Here is a 13,009-nt window from a genome sequence, read left to right as displayed (position 1 = left end):
TTATTCAATAACATAAACTGGTAAAGTTTTCTCAACATTAAAAAACTGAAAACAACTAAAATGAAACAGTTTAAAGAACAATTACATTACCAGCTACAATACACATTCCCTTCCCTTTAGCTTTTGGATTTGGAGCAGGACACGCATTTTTGCTAGATGCAGTGCTTTCATGCTTTGCAAAAATAAAAATTATAACTCAGTCAATGTCTCAACTCTCAATGATACAAGTCAAAGTGCTGAAAATGAAAAAAGTCTAAAAATAAAAACAAGACATAAATTCATACTGTGCTCAACAGCTTGATAAAACTCTATGTCTTCAATGGTGCAATCATCTTGGATCTTTTGCAATTTCATCACCTAACATCTAGTTTTGCATGCAAATGGGTCCCTCTACAGTTTTAGGAGCGAAGGACCTCCTAAATGTGTTAATAACTCTGCCTCATGTTGAAAAACATGACTTTGATGCCACTATTGAGGTTTGAATGGCAAAGAACATCCCTTGTTATTGTTGCTAACATTGTGTAAACACCCTGAACCCGGATTAATCGAAAGAGTCAAGTGTTGACAAATTAGTCTAACTCAAATCCTTCCATTGAGTTTCTTATTATTAACATCTTTATTATTTAAACATCAATTGAAAACGAAACAAAAAGCACATGATCTACAAGATTGATAACTGAATAGATCATTCGATCTTACCACTGTCTTCAATTGATCGTTATCGGTGATTGCAAGAACAAGGAGTGAACAGAAACAGTGAATTACTTCACTTGTTGATATAATTATAAACTAGCATGTATCCACACATGCTCTGCATGTGTAAGTTATTATTATATTAAAAAAAAAAAGTTGGTTATTGCAGAGAAAAGTAACTGGGAGAGAGAAAAGTGGGTTGTGGGTATTTTTTTTGAAATTTTTTTAATAAAATTACATTTTGTAAATGTCTCAATTATCCTTGTGATTTAATTCATTCTCAAAGTTTATTAATCTTCTAGAGTCAATTCTGTCAAAATTTTAAATTTGTTCAAGTAAAACCCTAATTTGCGTTTGGTCCAAACTCTAGGTTACTTGACCTAGTGGTAATAGGTTTAATTAGAAGAATCTAGAGATTATCTTTCCTTGTATGATTCAGACTCTATGCATTGTAATCCTCTATATAAAGAGGCCCCTATTATCAATGAGAATACACAGCGATTTCCTCTCAATTTCAGTTTCTCTAGAACACGTTATCAGCACGAAGCCCTAACCCTGAAACAAATAGCCAAACCCTGAATCAAGAAGCTAAAATCCTTGAATCCGAATAAGAAACCTTGAAGCCGTTTCTGCCTCCGCCTCACACCTTGAAGCACTCGATCCCAAGAGTCCAGAACCGGCGGCGCCACCCCAAGAACCGGTCGGAAAATACCCGAACCGGCCCCCGGAAATACCGAAAGCCTCTATGCCCGTTTCGAAGACTTCCTCCCTGCCTCCTGCTGCCATACTCCACCAGAAGCTGCAGCCTGATCCCAGATCACCGGAACCGAAAAATCATCTCTAAATATTGTTCCTTATGGAGTGATAATAACTGTAGCTGTTTCTAGTTCCCCGTTGTTTTCGTTGTGTGAGAAACCTTGATGTGTTTTCATAGGTACCAATAGATGTTTGGACTTAAAATGGTTCAGTTGTGGTAGTTGTTGCTTCTCCAAAATCTGCAAGAGAGAAGCTTTTTTGAATCAGCACTTTGTCGATGTGAGACGCACACCAATTCTCATGCCCACATATATATGTCAGTAAACATACGCAATTTCATATTTGATAAGCAAATTTGGAAGACTAGGTAAATCTATCCATTTGTTTATTTATTTATTGTACAAGAGTAGAATTCAAATGCAAATGCTCGATCACTCTTGTATATGTTTGACATACATGCTGAAACCTTTAAGTCCCTTTAAATTCAAATAGGACACTTTCATGCCAAAAATCACACTCATATGAGAAGAATGAGTTCTAACATCACTCATTTTTTGTATGCACATATATAATATGTATGATTATCTACTAAATCGTAATTAAAAGAAAGGGCTAAATACTAGTTAGTACCCTGTGATTTATGTCCAAAATCAATTCAGTCCCTGGATTTCTAATTTCATCAAAAACACCCCTGCACTTTCAATTTTAATCTAATAGATCCAATTCATTAATATTTTGTTATAGGTTCAAGTTATAGTTGGATTATTTGTTGAAAAACTATTTATTTTTAATAGTAGGACTCACTCCTAAATTGACTATGCAGACCACCTCGACACCACATCATAAAACATAGGCCATATATGAGCCACATTAACAAGTTAAATAACTCAATTGTCGGAAAACTAACAAATTGGACCTATTAGATCAAAATTGAAAGTGCAGGGGTGTTTTTGATGAAATTGAAAGTTCAGGGACTGAATTGATTTTGGACCTAAACCACAGGGTAGTAATTTGTATTTAGCCCTAAAAGAAAATATATGAAAAAAAATCATACTACAAAATACCTCCAAAAAAAATCTCGACACATTTTTACTCACGGTAAAACATTCACATGTCCATTATATAAACCTTCGCATGGGATCAAATCATTTTTTAGACCCAGAGCAGATCACAACCCGCACATATTCCCTCCATCTCCTAAACCGAAAAATCCATCTTCAATCGAACAAAAAAACCTCTAACAAAACTCTAAAACACCCTTCAAATTCCAAATGAATGGACAGTTCAACAACAAAAACTATCTATTATCAAAATTATTTGATTACTTACTAAACATAATAAAAAGAAAAGATATTTTTTTTTAAAAATGACAGTAAAAAAGAAAAACACTGCTTGATACAATTTTACCCACGGTAAAACATAACAATAGTAACCCGATGAGGAAAAAAAAAAACACATGGCCATTATATAGTCCTTCGCGCGGGATCAAACCATTTCTAGACCCAGAGCAGATCACAAACCTCCGCCGGAATATTCCCTCCGATCTCCAAAGCCGGAAAGTCCATCTTCAATCGAACCAAAAAACCTCTAACAAAATTCTAAACGCCGTTCGAATACCGTCATATCATCTCAATCTCTACCTGAATTCTTCAAATTCCTATAGCTCCGGTTTATAAAACCCTAGACCTAATCCTCAATCGGAAGATGTCGTCGGACTTGTTGCTGAAGCCGTCGTGCGGCGGATGCGGATCGACTTCTGATTTGTACGGGAGCAACTGTAAGCACATGACGTTGTGCTGTGCTTGCGGCAAAACCATGGCGGAGAACAAAGCCAAATGCTACGACTGCGGCGCCGTCGTCACTCGCTTGATTCGAGTTCGTCTCTCTCTCCCTCTCTCTCTATCTGTAATTGATTTTACATACACACATACTTGTTCGATTTTCGGAGCAGAAGGTTTTCGATTTTTCGGAGCTGAAGGTTTGTAATGTGATTGTGTTGTTGTGATTGTGGTAGGAATATAATGTGAGGGCAAGCACTGCCAGCGAGAAGAGCTACTTCATTGGTAGGTTTGTGACGGGGTTGCCCAACTTTTCGAAGAAGAAGAGTGCTGAAAATAAATGGACTCTTCGCAAGGATCTTTCGGATCCGAGAAGGAGTAAGGATAAGGATGGACAAGATCAGAAGAAATATAAGGATGTTCGGCCGCCTACTGAGGCCTCTCGGGTATTCAATTCAAACTTTGCCAGCTTTACTTGCTTGATTTTTTGGCATTTCGTAAGTTGCATTTGAAGATTGTGGTGCTGTGATTAGTAATGTTGATGCTAGTAACACCAATGATAGCAGCCTTTCGGTTTTTTTATTGCATTGTGTTGTTGTTGCTTGCTGCGTTCAGCTTGTAGATTGTGATAGTTTCTGCTCTGATTTCGTTTTCCGTTTGAGATTAGTGCATTGTATGACTTAGTAGTTAGCACTAACTGTAGCTTAAATAGGGACACTAATATCATTTCCTTATTCTCTGAAGTTTTTGTGATTTTTTTAATGCTTTTATCCCATTTGGTTTTGCCGTTTCATGATGGCACTTGAAGATTTTCTTGGTGTAACTTACAATGACAATGACAATGATGATGGGTGTAACACTAAAAGTAGCAGCATTGTGGTGTGTTTGTTGCATTGCATTGCACTGTTGTTATTTACTGCTTTCAGATTTGTTGCTTGTCTATTGTGATAGCTTGTGCTCTGGTTTTGTATGACTTAGATTGTAGCTTAAATAGGGACACTAACATCATTCATACCTTATTGTCTGGAGTTCTTGTGATTTCTTATGGTTTCTATCCCATTTTTTGACATTCAGTTTTTCATTAAATAGGAGAGGCACAAAAACAAACCATGGGTCTTGGAGGACGAAACTGGCCAGTCTCAGTACAACGGTCAACTCGAAGGTGCACAGTCAGCAATTTACTACCTATTAATGTTGCAAGGAAAGGAGTTTTCTGCTATTCCTGCTGGTTCGTGGTATGTGGTGGCCTAATGTCTGATAGAATTGTTTTCAATTCGCTGCTCACATTTATTCTTCACAAGAAGGCGGTTTTTAAAATTTCTTTTTCTCGTTATTCTGTTTGGAGAAAAGCTTTATGTAATTATCAATTGCGGCTGTGATTGATTTTTCCATTTACTTATCAACAAAGGTTGTTTACATAATGTCTCACAGGTTCAACTTTAACAAGGTTGCACAATATAAGCAACTTACTCTAGAGGAAGCAGAAGAGAAGATGAACAATAGGAAAAAGACTCAAGATGGATATGAAAGATGGATGATGAAATCTGGAACTAATGAACCTGGTCCACTTCGTGAGAAGGAAACTGGTGTGGCTGGTGGTAAGGGACGCAAAAAAATGACTGGTGATGATGATGAGGGAAATTTCTCTGATAAAGGGGAGGAAGATGAGGAAGAAGAGACAGCAAGGAAAAATAGACTTGGTCTCAACAAAAAAGGTGGTGATGACGAGGATGATGAAGGTGGAAATGAAGAAGATGACTTAGATGATGATAGCAGTGAGAAGGGTAAGCATATACCTTGTTACTTCTATTGTGGTTGTTATCATGTTTGTACTTTCATGGTTGTATCAATCAGATATCTGGACTATAATTTGGTTTTTCTTGCTAAACTCAGAACATTTGTGTTTTGTTACTATAATTTGGTCAGAGGACCAAAGAAATATGATCCATTTATAGGGGGCTTGCCCTTTAACCCCTTTTCAGAATCTTTTTATGTTCCTTGTAAAATGCTAGGAGACAATACCTATCTCTGTCAGTAAAATACGAGATTACTTCTTAATTCGAGTTCCCCGTTCCCCCGCGCCCAAAACCCCCATTTCCATGTTATAGTCATATCATGTATGAGGCATAAATGATTACTGAGGAGCCTTAAATTATGGTGAAAATACTCAAAACAGCTTGACCATATAAGGCTTGTGCTAACTAATATCAGAGTCGTATGTTCTAATTCTCTCTGGAAATCTTCTCTTAATTAGCATGAAAGGCGGCTAATGAAGTCCATTGATAATCATCTCTGCAATTTGTATGCACATAATATTCAAATTTCTTCATACTCTTTTCTTATACTGTTCCATTTGTTGCAGGTGATGATTGGGAGCACGAAGAAATATTCACCGATGATGATGAAGCTGTTGGTATTAATCCTGAGGAGAGAGAAGAATTCGAACCTGAGGTTCCAGCTCCTCCGGAAATTAAGCAGGTTTGCCGCACACATTCTTCCTTTAATTAGGGGAATTTATTTTTGGCACTCATTATTTTTCATTGTGCTCCACTCTTCTCAGTAAGTATCTGATTTCAGTTTCTTTTGTATTTATTATGTTTCCTTGTGTTCTCCACTCCTCTTTTTATATCTGATTTTCTAAAATATGTACAGTTTTTTTTTTTTTGGCGTTAAACTGATTGTGAAGTTGTTGCAAGTATAACAGCATCCTAGTTTTCTAAGCTCCCTTAAGTTGTGGCGTTAAAAGGAAATTGTCTCAGTAGACAAATTTACATAGACAAGTAATGGATAGGATAGAATATACCACAAAAAAAGTGTTCCTGGTTTTGTACTCGTTGGGATCCAAAGTTAAAAAGCCAGAAGCACAGGGGTGGGGGAGGGGAAGTGGAGAAGCATTTTGTTTTTAACAATCCGTTCTGATTAACTAGAAACAAACCCTGATCAATTTTGATGTTTAGCTTCAAATTGATGTTAACTTCTCTTTCATTTTCGAAAAGTATGCCATGGAACGAATCAACAGTGATCAAATTAAGGGACCTATCATTATCTTGCATGGTCAATTTGGGCGAGGCGTTTTTGGTTTTCTTTTAGTTTCCTCAAGTCGTGTCATGTTGAAAAGGCCTTCAAACTGAGGATCATTCATAAATATTATAAATTTATAATGCTTTCTGATTTCTGTTATATGTTTCCGACATATATATAGTGCTATACTGGTGGATTATATCTATCCAGGGTGCAAAGTGGTTTGTCAGTTTTGGCTCATTGTAAAACATTATGATGGCATTGTGTGCATGATTTCTTCTTTTGCAGGATGATGACGATGATGATAATAATGAAGAGGAGGGTGGGCTCAGCAAATCAGGAAAAGAGTTGAAGAAGCTACTTGGGCGAAGTGGTGGCCTGAATGATTCAGATGCAGAGGACGACGACGACGACGATGATGATGTAGGTTATGTACTTTGGTTGCCTGATTTTAGTACATTGTTGACTCAAAGCCTATACTGCCTTGTTGAAATATAACTTTTTGTTGTATGCATTCTGAAAGTGATGGAGCATCTATGTTGAAATATACGTATTTGTTGTATGCATTAACTAGGACTGTTGATGATCTTCTCTGCAATGTAAAGTTGCATCGCAGCTCTATCTTCACTAATCAGTGATTTCTTACGGTTTGTATAGATGGATGATGATATTGCCTTGCCTCAAGCGCTGGCACCAAAGCAGAAGGATGCACCCAAACAGGAACCAGTTGACAACAGTCCTATTAAACCCGGGACTTCTGGATCTGCTGCTAAAGCAAACCCATCTTCCTCCAAGTCGGCAAAGGGAAAGAGAAAATTAAATGGTGATGACGCTAAAGCATCCAACAGTGCACCTCCCAAGAAGGTGAAGACCGAAAATGTATGTATATCAGACGCTTTCAGCTTAAAGCTTGAAACCTCCATTCTCCCAAATAATGGTACTCATTGTTATTATTTCAAATCAGGAGCAAAAATCAGTCAAAGAGGAGCCTGCTTCTGAAAGTAGTGTGCCTGCAAAAGGTAGTGCTGCATCCTCGAAAACGGGTTCAACACCATCTGGTGGTCCTACAGGTCCCGTATCTGAGGAAGAAATTAGGGCAGTTTTGATGCAAAAGTCACCCATCACCACACGTGATCTTGTTAATAACTTCCCCGGACGACTCAAATCCAAAGAGGTATGGTCTTTTTGTTTATTATGTTTTGTACTGCTGTTCAATTCATTTTCCAGCATTTGCCTTCACCCTGTTACCGTCACTGAAAATAAAATAGGTGCCAATTTTATTACTTTATGAGTTAGAAATATATTCGCTGGCGTGGTGTGGTTTATACAGTCCATATAGTTTATCTTGTTCACTGTGGAAGATACATTGCATACTAAGAAATGTGATACTTTAATTCTTACTTCTTGCTGCAGGAGAAGGATGCTTTTGCAGCAATCCTGAGGAAAATGTCTAGGATACAGAAGAACAACGGGATCAGCTATGTTGTATTGAGGGAAAAGTAATTGTACTCCTTTGACAATGGAAGTAGCATAACATTTTGAAGAATTACTATACTTGACTACTACAACTTAATATCCTGACCTGTATTGTAATGGTTATTTTCCCTGTACAATAATCTGGTTCTGGTTTGACAGTGATTTTGCTATATCATCAATGAAGGAGTCTTTCGACTGTTGTAGATTTGTGTTTTCCCTTTTTTTCCCTCTCAATTTGGGTGTATGAGCACGAATACTGTGGCCGTAATAGTTAAATATGCACTCATTTTTTCATTTATTGGATGGATTCAGATCGAGTGGTCTCAGTTGACGTAATTTCGATTAAAATCCATGTTACAGCAAATGTGAAGTTCATATAAGTCCTTGAAATGTTACACAATTGGGAAAGATAGCAAACTTGACCACATCTCTCTCTTATATTGAAAAAACTAGGCCCTCCTAGTCCGTCTACATCCAAACACAGCAACCACTACTGCTGTTTCATCATTACATAACATAGCAAGGCAAACCCAAATGACAACAAAATGAGACTTGAACTGAGATGAGCTGAACCAGAAGGAGTAGTTGGCCCTTCAGCTGCAGCCAATGCAGAGATCTCGGATGTCGCCACTATCGGCATTACAGTTTGAGATCGATCCTGATGAGGCACAACTTGAACGTGTAACTTGAGGCCATTCTTGCAGCTCTCAGGGTTACTGCTTGTGAAGTAGCGGAGTCCTTCCTTGTCCATTGGGGTGCTATCCAAGCCATCTGTGAACATTCTGATCGGATTGCTCACATCACAGGATTCGAATTCCTCCTTGCTTTTCACTTCTGCTATGAACCCATGTGCTGCAGAGTATGCAAACCCTGGGCATTCACAATTTCCCAACAAGATTATGAGATTGAAGAACAAACATTGCATGAATATCACACACTTTTTATAGTTCTCACATCATACATAGTTACATACTAACATACTAGTTAGTAAGGCAAAATTATGGAACTTTTCTACTTGGATTTTCTTAAGCTAAACAAAAAGCAGCTAAATTAAGCATAAGATATTTTTAAGCTTTTGAGAGATAGAGAAAGAGACTCACAGAGTGTGTCTCCGACCATAAAGCTTTTGCTGGAGGACCAAGAAGTGAGATCGGAATTAGCCGGATCCCAGCCACGATCTCCTCCGACAACATGGTGGACTTGAGCTCCGACCCAGTTCCCTCCAAGGCTGAAACTGATGGCCAAAACAACAAACACCACCTTCAATCCAGCCATTGATACTCACAACAACCAAAGAGATAATGCAGCACAAGGAAAGAGTGTGATAAAGTAAGGACGAAGCAAAGGCGCCTCTTTTTCGGTTTTTAGCTCACTTCTCTCCCACTCTTAAATAGTTTTCCAGCCTCTAAAGCAACTTCCTATTCTTTAACCTAAAGGGTACCTCCAACTCCAAGAGACCAAGACTGGTGGTTGGTGCCACTTTCCATTTTCATGTACTTTTTTTCACCAAAACACCCTTAAGGGTACCAATATAGCAACCCATCATGTTACCCACCACGTCCCAGCTTATGTGATAGATAATCCTTTTGTGTGCCATGTTAACATAGGTTTGATCATGCCTTGCTGTTGAGTTTCTAATACTAATAATACGCATCATATTATCATTAGTATAATGATGATATGATGCGTATTATTTTAGAGTGAAAATCCGTTAAACTAATTATTATTTGCAGTATTTTACATTGTATAATAAGCTAATCCAACAACTTCTATCTCTAGAGTTTCAATACTATAAAACACTCTAATTAGACTTTAATCAGATGCTACATTGTAGCTTATGGGTTACCATTATTTTAGTGGATGCTAGCTAACTTTGCTTTAAGATTGTTTTAATGTCTCACTTGAGATATTGGATATTTGGATAGTTCGAACCTCAACTCTTCCTTGCTTATTATGTCGTTGGTCATTAACCAAAAACAAACGGGGAGAGAGAGAGAGTTAACTAAGACATCTTATTAATACTTGAATCAAATTATAAAATGTAGACCTTCGAATCAGAATAGTAGTTGCAGATCTTCTTTGAAACAAGTGGCTAATTGCTAGTGGTTTAAAACTTTAAATCGACCCTAACATGGACAACCAGTCATCGGAGATCTACAATTGTTTGGATCACAACTTGGACTTGTGGTAATGAAAACTGGCTGTCTCACTCGACTTGGAAGAGAAGTAAAGAGAGCTCGTGGGGTGAGTCTAGCTTGTCTTCATTTAGTCTACACAGAAACGTTGTGTTACTTTCATGCCTAGTTGGGAGTAATCTTGACTGCAAGTATTAGTTGACAATAAATTTTCATGGCTAACCTCATAATGATCTATCAAAGCTGTTTGTTTTGATATTAGGAAGAGAAAGATCAAAGAACTACCCTATTAGAACCTAGGATATCTACCCTCAAGAAAGATCATCCCTACTTCTTACTTACCCCGTTGGGCGCAGTTATGTCTCCATCTCCTCACCTACTCTAGCATGTGTACGGCACAAAACTATATATCCTTCTTCGTTCAGTTCTTATTTTTAATTTAAGAGAGTTTATCGAATAAATCCAGACCATGTACTTTGAAGCTGAAATTGATGCATGTTGATCGAGTACATGAAGGAATGGAGTGTATGCGTGCAAGACTAGGGGATTAAGCATACAGATAACTGCGCCTGGTCGAATTTTCGGTGAGTCATTTATGTGTTTTGCTAGATTATGGATGCAAACATTTTTGTTAATATTTTAAAGAGATTGTAAGAAGAAGAAAAATGACAAAATTAAGGTAATCATGCTGCCTGCGAGGATGCATCTCTGGGCTTAATTATTCTTACCTCGTTATATGGTATTAAAAAGAAAAGAAAAAAAGGGGGGGGGGGGAGGGGGGGGCGGGGAAATCTGATTTTGGCATTTTGCCGACTATGGAAACTAGTAGCTGCATTAGCTACATGCATCTTATATCCTTGAAGTATTTTGGTCATCAACATCACACCAGAGTAGTTGTCAAAAAAAAAACATCACACCAGAGCTTTCTGATGAAGCCAACACAGAAGGTTCCTAGCTACTTTTATTTGTTTTTTTTTTTTTTTTAGAAGAAGAAATTGCATATTATTCAGCAATTTAGATAGATACATCAGATATAAGTACATCGGATAGCCAATAAGCTCTATCCATTACCCAATTTGGAATGCAGGAAACAAAAGCGCTACCTAACCAAACATGCGCTGCCTGAATACATTTCCTTGGGCATATGTACAAATAACTTAAGGGAAGAAGCGGACAAAGGTCATCACTTCTTCTATTACAACAATTGCAATTCAACATACATATAAACTTGACAGTGAAGAACTAACAATGTCAACGGTATAGTAGTAACAACAGGAAACTGATTTCCCCGCGGGGGGGCGGGGAAATCTGATTTTGGCATTTTGCCGACTATGGAAACTAGTAGCTGCATTAGCTACATGCATCTTATATCCTTGAAGTATTTTGGTCATCAACATCACACCAGAGTAGTTGTCAAAAAAAAACATCACACCAGAGCTTTCTGATGAAGCCAACACAGAAGGTTCCTAGCTACTTTTATTTGTTTTTTTTTTTTTTTTAGAAGAAGAAATTGCATATTATTCAGCAATTTAGATAGATACATCAGATATAAGTACATCGGATAGCCAATAAGCTCTATCCATTACCCAATTTGGAATGCAGGAAACAAAAGCGCTACCTAACCAAACATGCGCTGCCTGAATACATTTCCTTGGGCATATGTACAAATAACTTAAGGGAAGAAGCGGACAAAGGTCATCACTTCTTCTATTACAACAATTGCAATTCAACATACATATAAACTTGACAGTGAAGAACTAACAATGTCAACGGTATAGTAGTAACAACAGGAAACTGATTTCCCCGCGGGGGGGCGGGGAAATCTGATTTTGGCATTTTGCCGACTATGGAAACTAGTAGCTGCATTAGCTACATGCATCTTATATCCTTGAAGTATTTTGGTCATCAACATCACACCAGAGTAGTTGTCAAAAAAAAACATCACACCAGAGCTTTCTGATGAAGCCAACACAGAAGGTTCCTAGCTACTTTTATTTGTTTTTTTTTTTTTTTTTTAGAAGAAGAAATTGCATATTATTCAGCAATTTAGATAGATACATCAGATATAAGTACATCGGATAGCCAATAAGCTCTATCCATTACCCAATTTGGAATGCAGGAAACAAAAGCGCTACCTAACCAAACATGCGCTGCCTGAATACATTTCCTTGGGCATATGTACAAATAACTTAAGGGAAGAAGCGGACAAAGGTCATCACTTCTTCTATTACAACAATTGCAATTCAACATACATATAAACTTGACAGTGAAGAACTAACAATGTCAACGGTATAGTAGTAACAACAGGAGAAAACTTCAATACAGAATTGCGAAGGGCTTCATATTGGAGGAAGATCCACAAGTATAGAAATCAAAGACCAAATACCATCTTCCCTCTTTGATTACTACAAATGCAGACCACTATAGTATCAACAACAGCACGGTGAAAGGGATGAAGGTTTCTGGCTACTTGTACGTTGCAAGAAACTTTCAAACAAAATTCAGAACAAAATCCGAAAGGCGGAAAACCAAATTACCGTATATATTAGCTAGGTATGAAGCAGAGATGATGATGGTACCTTGAAATCGTGAGTAGATTTTACACAAAGTTTTGTTCACAATCGATGAACATCTCCTCTGAAGGGTAAAATATAATAATATCAGCTTCCTCAGGCAACCTAAAGCTCACCCTTTTCTTCGACTTATTCCCACTTTGGTTTCTGCTAAGCGATGAACTCGTGTTGTCAAATTTTGCACCTGGATTCTTGTCACCCTCATTTTTCACATTTCTGTTTATGGAGAAACTTTCTCTTGCTTGAGAACCTAGAGCTGCATGATCACGAGGCCGTTTTAATGAAGAAGAAGAAGAAGGGTGCACCCTTCTAGATGAGTGGTGTGATCTCAACACATACAATTCACCTCCATTCATGCTATCTGGCTTCGATCCTGGAGAGGATGAGAGCCATTCTCCTAGGCTGGTAAAGCTGCCCTCCCCTGAAATATTTGTATTTATAGTACTACTTGTACTACTAACATTCCTCTTCTTCATCTCCGGCGTCAAGGGTCTTTTCCTTACTCTCTTCTCGGATCTTAAGCACCCCGGTCTCAGCAACTCCATGAGGGACGCTCCTGTACTTGTACTACAGCATC

The 13,009-nt window shown here is 37.8% G+C and overlaps 2 protein-coding genes across 2 annotated transcripts; one reads left to right on the top strand and one right to left on the bottom strand.

The window, feature by feature from the left end:
• The first annotated feature begins 2,933 nt into the window (after window positions 1-2,933).
• On the top strand, window positions 2,934-7,927 carry LOC133729976 (transcription initiation factor IIF subunit alpha). Its single transcript, XM_062157599.1, has 9 exons — window positions 2,934-3,324; window positions 3,464-3,673; window positions 4,317-4,462; window positions 4,659-5,011; window positions 5,590-5,705; window positions 6,537-6,671; window positions 6,906-7,127; window positions 7,213-7,422; window positions 7,662-7,927. Exons 1-9 carry the CDS (start codon window positions 3,154-3,156, stop codon window positions 7,749-7,751), a joined length of 1,653 nt encoding a protein of 550 aa, XP_062013583.1. The 5' UTR covers window positions 2,934-3,153; the 3' UTR covers window positions 7,752-7,927.
• A 154-nt stretch (window positions 7,928-8,081) lies between these two features.
• LOC133729977 (mavicyanin-like) lies at window positions 8,082-9,135 on the bottom strand. Its single transcript, XM_062157600.1, has 2 exons — window positions 8,825-9,135; window positions 8,082-8,594 (listed from the first exon to the last, which is right to left on the bottom strand). Exons 1-2 carry the CDS (start codon window positions 8,997-8,999, stop codon window positions 8,215-8,217), a joined length of 555 nt encoding a protein of 184 aa, XP_062013584.1. The 5' UTR covers window positions 9,000-9,135; the 3' UTR covers window positions 8,082-8,214.
• Window positions 9,136-13,009: the final 3,874 nt, after the last annotated feature.

Source organism: Rosa rugosa, chromosome 2 (assembly GCF_958449725.1).
Source record: "Rosa rugosa chromosome 2, drRosRugo1.1, whole genome shotgun sequence".
NCBI lineage: Eukaryota > Viridiplantae > Streptophyta > Magnoliopsida > Rosales > Rosaceae > Rosa > Rosa rugosa.
Note: the sequence above shows the minus strand (reverse complement) of the source record. Positions and strands in the feature narration are given on the sequence as shown.

Bases quoted from the DNA above. Each gene is read 5' to 3' on its own strand.
- LOC133729977 (XM_062157600.1), bottom strand. From the start codon at position 8,999: ATGGCTGGATTGAAGGTGGTGTTTGTTGTTTTGGCCATCAGTTTCAGC. The intron at 8,595-8,824 runs GTGAGTCTCTTT...GTGAATGCCCAG, and splicing joins TATGGTCGGAGACACACTCT to GGTTTGCATACTCTGCAGCA.
- LOC133729976 (XM_062157599.1), top strand. From the start codon at position 3,154: ATGTCGTCGGACTTGTTGCTGAAGCCGTCGTGCGGCGGATGCGGATCG. The intron at 5,706-6,536 runs GTTTGCCGCACA...CTTCTTTTGCAG, and splicing joins CTCCTCCGGAAATTAAGCAG to GATGATGACGATGATGATAA. The intron at 7,128-7,212 runs GTATGTATATCA...ATTTCAAATCAG, and splicing joins AGAAGGTGAAGACCGAAAAT to GAGCAAAAATCAGTCAAAGA.